This window comes from Limulus polyphemus, unplaced genomic scaffold (genome assembly GCF_000517525.1).
Source record: "Limulus polyphemus unplaced genomic scaffold, Limulus_polyphemus-2.1.2 Scaffold416, whole genome shotgun sequence".
NCBI classification, from domain to species: Eukaryota; Metazoa; Arthropoda; class Merostomata; order Xiphosura; family Limulidae; genus Limulus; species Limulus polyphemus.
Window position 1 is genome coordinate 466,476 of NW_013666026.1, and position 7,181 is coordinate 473,656.

Below are 7,181 nucleotides of genomic sequence, written 5' to 3' on the forward strand. Positions count from 1 at the left end.
TCCATAATCTTGTGATGCATCAAACGTGCCACATGTGGACGTGCATTGTCGTGGAGAAGAAGAACACCTTTCTGATTGACGAGTGAAGAGTGTTTCTGATGAAAGGCTTGATTTAAACATTCTAGTTGCTGACTATAGATCTCTGCATTGACAGTTTGCTGTGGATTGAGAAGGTTTTGGGTTGGAAGTGGTTTTTGTCTAGGACTGGGCCATTGTTTTTGGCATTTAATATTTACATAGAAAATCAATTTTTCATTACTGGTGACAGTTCTGTCCAAAAATGGTTCATGCACATTACATGCCAGAAGAGACAAAGCAACATTCACACGTTGGAAACGATGATCATCAGAAAGTTCGTGAGGCACCCAAGCACCTTTTTTTATGAAGTTTTCCCATATTCCTAAGATGTTTACGTATTGTTTCATCAGACATGCAAATTCAGGGCCATTTCACGAGTGTGTTGCCGTAGGTTAGACTCGCCAAGCATCTTCAGAGCATCCATATCAATTCCAACATGTCAGTCCCTGCCATCACAGTTTTTAAGGCTAAAGTCACCTGAGCAAAATTTGCTGAACCATCATTGACACTTACAAATGTTCAAACATTTCCATAAACTTCTTTGATATTCTTTATGGCTACAGAGGCATTGTTTCCCTTCTTGTATTTGAACAGCATTACATGCCGAATGTGTGTGTCATCGTGTGCCATCACCATAAGGGATTAGAGTATACTAAACTTTACATATTATATAGGCTACACTAATGTGACATTTAGGCAGTTCGTTTAACTACTATACACGATGTACATTTTTTTTGGGGGGGGGGGGTAATGAAAGTGTTCCAAAATGCGACATTAATTTCTTGACAACCTAATATTTTGGTAGTGCATAAGTTGTAGCAATTTAGGCTGTGTATGCTTAACTAAAGCTTAATCATCCAACTAGGAATGAAACTAACTTTGTTTTCCGGTAATATATACTGGGTTTTCATTTATATGGTTATGGTGCTGATACTTTACTATAAGCCACATCTTCTAAAATAAGAAAATGATTTGCATTCCCATGTTTTGTCATGGTTTGTTATTATTTATGTATATGTTTAAATATATTAGGTATTACAAGAACCTGTAGAGAGGTGGAGAAATGTAAAAGGGCATAATTTGCTGGTAAGTTTGATAATTTGAATTTTTTAAAGCAATAAAACCATGATTTATATAAAGAATAAAAGCACTGAGAAAGAAACAATAAAAATATACATGTTTTTGTGGTTATTTTCACTGTTTTGTCATCATTGCATATTGTAGAAATAAAATAATTACAGTTTTTGAAACTGTATGAGAATGCAAATCATGAAAAGGACCATTAATCACTATAAATTATTGCATACTCTAAGCTTATGAACTTAAAATATTATACAAATAACCAAAAAAATAGGCTTGTTTGCTTTGAAATACTTTACTTGTAAGTTGTACACATTCAAATTATTAGTAACTGTATTTTGTTTTACTTTGTAATTTTTGGATAAGAATTTATATAAACTTGTATCATCATAAAAAAAATGAGTTCTAAAATTTATATATAAAACTACATGTATATGTGATTTTATGATCTTCAGCTTTTTATACTGTTTTCCTTCATGTAATAATCAATGTTCCCTCTAATTTTTTCAGTTAATGTGTGGAATGAATTTTTCACGTGCACCAGTATCAAGGCAATGTGCAGATGTGCACTATCATTTTTTTTTAGAGGCGGGGTTATTTTAAGACCATCGACCCTGTTAGATCACTTTGCAGTGCTACCAATTAGTTATTTGGGCTTTAGGCCTATCAACTGCCTGGGTCATTAATGGCCATCAATATGTTGAAACTTCTCACCATTATTGAGGATGTATGCGGCTGGAATAATGAAGTGTGCAGAACTTGATTGATTGTTGTGTGGCTGCGCAGCTTAGAGAAAACATTGGTTATAATCCATGTGGAGTTTAGACCATAGTGTAGTATAACATGCAGTATAAAATTACCTGGAAATTGAATTTTAAAGAAAAAATATTGACAAAAGTACATTTTGTTTACTCTGGCCTTTAGAGCATTTATAGAAACTGGTCAAAAAAGTTAGTCTAAGTTTTAAATAAAATTGAAGCTATAAAAGTTTGATAATCTTGGTTCATTTATTATATAATAGTGCATGTACAACATAGTTTATCTTGTAAGATAATCATTTATCTAAAGTCACTGAAAAATTTATATCACATTTTTTTATTTTGTTTATTAAGTTAAAAGTTATTAATCAAATGTTTCGTGGTCATCTATGATTTAATTTGAAATTGGATTATTCAAAATTTTAAGATTTTAGTGACTTCACTTAATAAATATAGCATTAAATACCCAAAAGAATAGATTGTCAGTCAAATATACACCAGAAAAAAGTTTTTACTAAAGAAAATAATTACTCAAAAATGAATAACAAACACGCAAATTGGGTAAGAAAGATTAACAAAAAAAAAAAAGGAGCAAAAAAAATCAAGGGACATAACTTTTGGTACATAACACTTTTTAGAGACCACCTCAGGTCTTTCCATGTTTAAGAAAAAATGCACAATTTCTTTCAAGCATAACATTGGATTTTTCCGCACATCAGCAGTGTTACTTTCGGACAGTCTTTGGTGATTTCCAAAATTTGGGCATCTTTTGTTTAAAAAGTCCTTCTGATAGTAATGATTTGATTTGTTTAATGAGTTTTAGTAACAGTGTTTTCATGAATAGAATATTATTATCATTTGCTGTAGAGTTTAATGTACAAGGATTCTGCAAGGTGGAGTTTAACTTTTCAGACGTACGTCCAGCTTACGATGATTAACCTTCACAGAACATCCCACACATCACCTGTCAAGCTCATGGAGAGATCAATATTCAGTGCAAAATACTGTTTTGTGGAAAATCTCTACAAAAGGTTTGCTTTAAGCTCATGTGATTATGTGCTAACTGTTTCTTTTACAAGTTAATGTTATAAATGCATACTTTTTGAATAAAAATTATTTTTGTTTTGTACACATCAAAGCAAACATAAAAACAAAGTTGTTGGAAAATAAATATATACATTTTTACTAAATACTTAAACAATGGTATTGAAAAATTCTTATGTTTTACATACAGACAATGACTTTTGTAGTAAGGCTGAATGATAGTTAAATACTATTACAAAGAAGGCATAAAATTTAAAGTTTTTTTCTGCATAATACTCAAACTACTGTCTTGCTTATATATGGCTCATATATTCTGTTATAATTAAGTAGTTTTCTGTGGGTTTTTTTTTCTTTTACAAACTCAGTGTAAAGAACCAAACAAAAAATGTGAGGTGAAATCACTCAGTTTCTATGTAAAAGAAATCCCTGCTGTAATAAGTGTAATTAAATGTATTTTTGAATTATGTAACTTTTCTGAACTTTTGTGCTTTATGTATATTATTACTAACCCTGTAACTAAAACAAATCATGGACCCACAAGCTCTTTGGTATATTAATATCAGGACAATATTGTTTTCTTGTTAATGTTGTTACTAAAAGTTATTAATAATAATTAAAATACTTTTACTGGGTGAAATATATTGTTTTTGGTGCATTTAAAACTTAATAAAATATGTACGTTAATTAAAGGTCTGAGGAATAGGTTGTTTTAGGTTCACTACTTCAGTTATAAATGCCATCTATAAGAAAATGTTTTTGTTGGAAATACAAACAATATGACTGTTATTTCTTACAGTGGAGCTATGCCAGAAGTGGAATATATTGTTCTGAGTGAATGGTTTGATTGGCTAGTTAATAATGAAGATGTTCACTTAGACTTGATTGGTGAGTTTGGTGACATATCTTCAGTAAGTAAAGTGAAATAATAATCTCTATTAAAACTGACCATATTGCTACAGCATGTGTGAAATATTAATCACGTTGTAAAATCCTCTAGTACATCTTATATTTTGATACAGTATTTAAAAAAAAAAGTATGTATTGCAGTTAGAAGGCATTTGTTTAAAAGGCTAGTGTGATCACTGAGTTAACACTACTAAATGTAACATGTACGAAAATTCCTTACCCAGAAATGTGTTGAAAATGGTGTGTGGGTCACACTGAGATCAGGAAATGAAAGATTACACTTTAAATCCATTACTTAGAAAAAGGTAAAAAAACTATTAAATCTTAAACTCTTATATATGAGAAAAAGAACATTTATTGTACACTTTTATCTGGATTTTTAACATGTTTAGCAGTCTGCTGAATATTGATAATTTTTGTTAGCAAAACAAATCTGTAAAGGAACAATGTGTATAAAAAGCCTACATTATAGTAATGTATAGATAAAACATCAATATCTTGTAAATTAGATCCCGAGTTAGATATACGAATTCCAGTTGTGTTTATTCAAAGGAAAATAATTCTCAAAACTATTCAACTGTAGAATGGTAAATGTTTAAAGATTGCAATAATCAAACTGTTTTTAAAGAAGATTCCCACATATTTATTGAACTGAAACTTCGGCTACTGTTAGTAGAATCAATATTAACAAGTGTCTAAAAGAAGAAAATTACAAAAATTAAGCTCATGAAATCTGATTTCACATTATTTGATTTCTATTACGGTCAAGCTTCCTTGCAAAGTATAGACTTTTTCCCATGTTTAGCTAAAGATGTTTATTACATGTTCTTATAAAGAAAAATAGGAGCATTCTGAACACACTTGAGCCTTCTACTTCTTTTTAGACTTATACCCAGCCTTCTACTTTCTCCTACAGACTTACCTAATTTCCTCAGCCTTTTACTTTCCCCTACAGATCTATGTTATTTCCACAGCATTCTACTTTCTCCTACATACTTATCTTACTTCCCCAGTCTTCTACTTTCTCCTATGGATTAACCTTATTTCCCTACTACCTTGTTATCCTGTACTAGATGAGCCATGACTAAAATGTTAACCTGAAAGTATTTTTATAACACTAAGGGAAATGTTTTCATTCCTGTATAACCAGATGCAGCAACTCTGTTGCTACCTTTTTATACTTTGGTGTTTCTAAGTCATATTATTTCACAGTTCTTACTGTTTATCTGTGTGTGTGTCGTTAAAGAAAGTTATGTACACAAAATAAAAGTTTCAACCTGAGGATTTTGATGAAGCCATGGAGCATCTACAGCTTTCCTTTATGTTTCTGAAAAATGTATAGCATAGATTTTGTGATCTGAAGTATGATGCTGCTACGAAGTAGCAGGAAAGTTTTTTTGACTGGTTGAAAATCACCAAAACATCAGAGGGGAATATATTTTGTTCCCTAGTTTTTTCAATCTGTATAAATAAAGTTTCATGAGGGAGGGTTTAGAAGACTTCACACAGAATTTTCCCATCAGAAACAATATTTTGATGAACTTGTAGTATGTGGTATGGTCATACTTGTTAGTTTTAAAGGGAACACTGAAAGCTCAGTGGATGAATATATAAAGAAGCAAGTGACTAGACTTGGTGATGAATCCTGAACATAACAAGTTTCTCCTAGTTGAAAAGTAGCATATTTTCATCAAAATTATGAAAAATGGTGAAATTATGGAGCAAGTGAATGCATGTATATTTTGACTCAGAAGTCACAGGAGAATGTGACTGCAGTCAAAAGAGAAATGTAAAATCGATATTGCTTAAAGAACATTTGAGAATCTCTGAGGAGAATGATCCACCAGAGCTTTTCAGTGCTCTGATCTGACTCATTACAACATAAGTTTCCCGTGTGCAGAATTTTCTACAATAAACACAGGCTTTGCATGGACTTTAGCTATTTAGTTGGCCTTGCAACATTATCTGGGTGTTGCTATTTATCTATTGTCCTTGCAACTGTATCCTAATGTTGCTATTGAAATTTGTTTTTAATAACTTTTATTTTATTTGTTAACCACTTATCTTATGTTTGCTCTTCCTCATATTTACTTTTAATAGTTTTTATTTTTTTGTATTTTTATTTTTGCTAACTCTTCTTTCCCCTATGTTGCTTTTATAAGTTTTTGTCATTAACAGCTTTCACTCCTTACCTAGTGGCCAAAATAACTATCAGGTTCTTGTGAAATATATAATTGTTTTTTATTAAACTATTTGTAGTGTTTACTTTTAGTAGGGTTTAGTGATGTTTATAATACTTTGACTTTGTTAGCAATAACCATTCTTATGATCATACAGTTTACTTGCAGACTAAACCTGAAGTTGTTCTGGAAAGAATTCACAAGAGATGTCGTGAAGAAGAAGTGAGTGTTCCATTGGTAAGTTGTAGTTATTTTTTTAAATGAGTATTTTGGATTTTATGTTGTCAAATTTTAGTATTTATCTATCAAGCTAGTCACAAACATTTTTAACAATTTTTTTATTATATACTTTTTTCTTGACAGATATTCGGCTATCTTTAAATGCATTTGTTGAAATCATTTAAAGATATTTGTTTGATTTATTTTCTTATGGAAAATATATAAAACATGCATATTACCAAATTACAAGAGCATTATTCCAAGTCATAATACAAGTTTTGTAGTGGAATGGATGGGAGGGCTAGGTGTATAACATGATACTTGGATAATGGAACTACTCTGGGAAGGCTAGGTGTATAACATGATAGTTGGATAATGGAACTACTCTGGGAAGGCTAGGTGTATAACATGATAGTTGGATAATGGAACTACTCTGGGAAGGCTAGGTGTATAACATGATAGTTGGATAATGGAACTACTCTGGGAAGGGTAGGTGTATAACATGATAGTTGGATAATGGAACTACTCTGGGAAGGGTAGGTGTATAACACAGCAGTTTGATAATGAAACTACTCTGGGACGGGTAGGTGTACAACATGATAGTTGGATAATGGAACTGCTCTGGGAAGGGTAGGTGTATAACACAGCAGTTTGATAATGAAACTACTCTGGGAAGGGTAGGTGTATAACATGATAGTTGGATAATGGAACTGCTCTGGGAAGGGTAGGTGTATAACACAGCAGTTGGATAATGAAATTACTCTGGGAAGGGTAGGTGTATAACATTTTAGTTGGATAATAGAACTATTTTAGGAAGGGTAGGTGTTACAACAAAGCTGTTGGATGGTATGACTACACTGGGAGGGATAGGTGTATAACATTTTAGTTGGATAATAGAACTATTTTAGGAAGGGTA

The 7,181-nt window shown here is 31.6% G+C and overlaps 1 protein-coding gene across 1 annotated transcript in view; it reads left to right on the forward strand.

The window, feature by feature from the left end:
- The window catches only part of LOC106458097 (thymidine kinase 2, mitochondrial-like), a 28,428-nt gene that overhangs the window by 9,007 nt on the left and 12,240 nt on the right, over positions 1-7,181 (forward strand). Inside the window, exons 5-8 of the mRNA XM_022384238.1 lie at positions 1,111-1,164; positions 2,784-2,947; positions 3,757-3,845; positions 6,204-6,287. Of these exons, the coding sequence (XP_022239946.1) occupies positions 1,111-1,164; positions 2,784-2,947; positions 3,757-3,845; positions 6,204-6,287 (391 nt within the window). The remainder of the gene's footprint in view (positions 1-1,110; positions 1,165-2,783; positions 2,948-3,756; positions 3,846-6,203; positions 6,288-7,181) is intronic.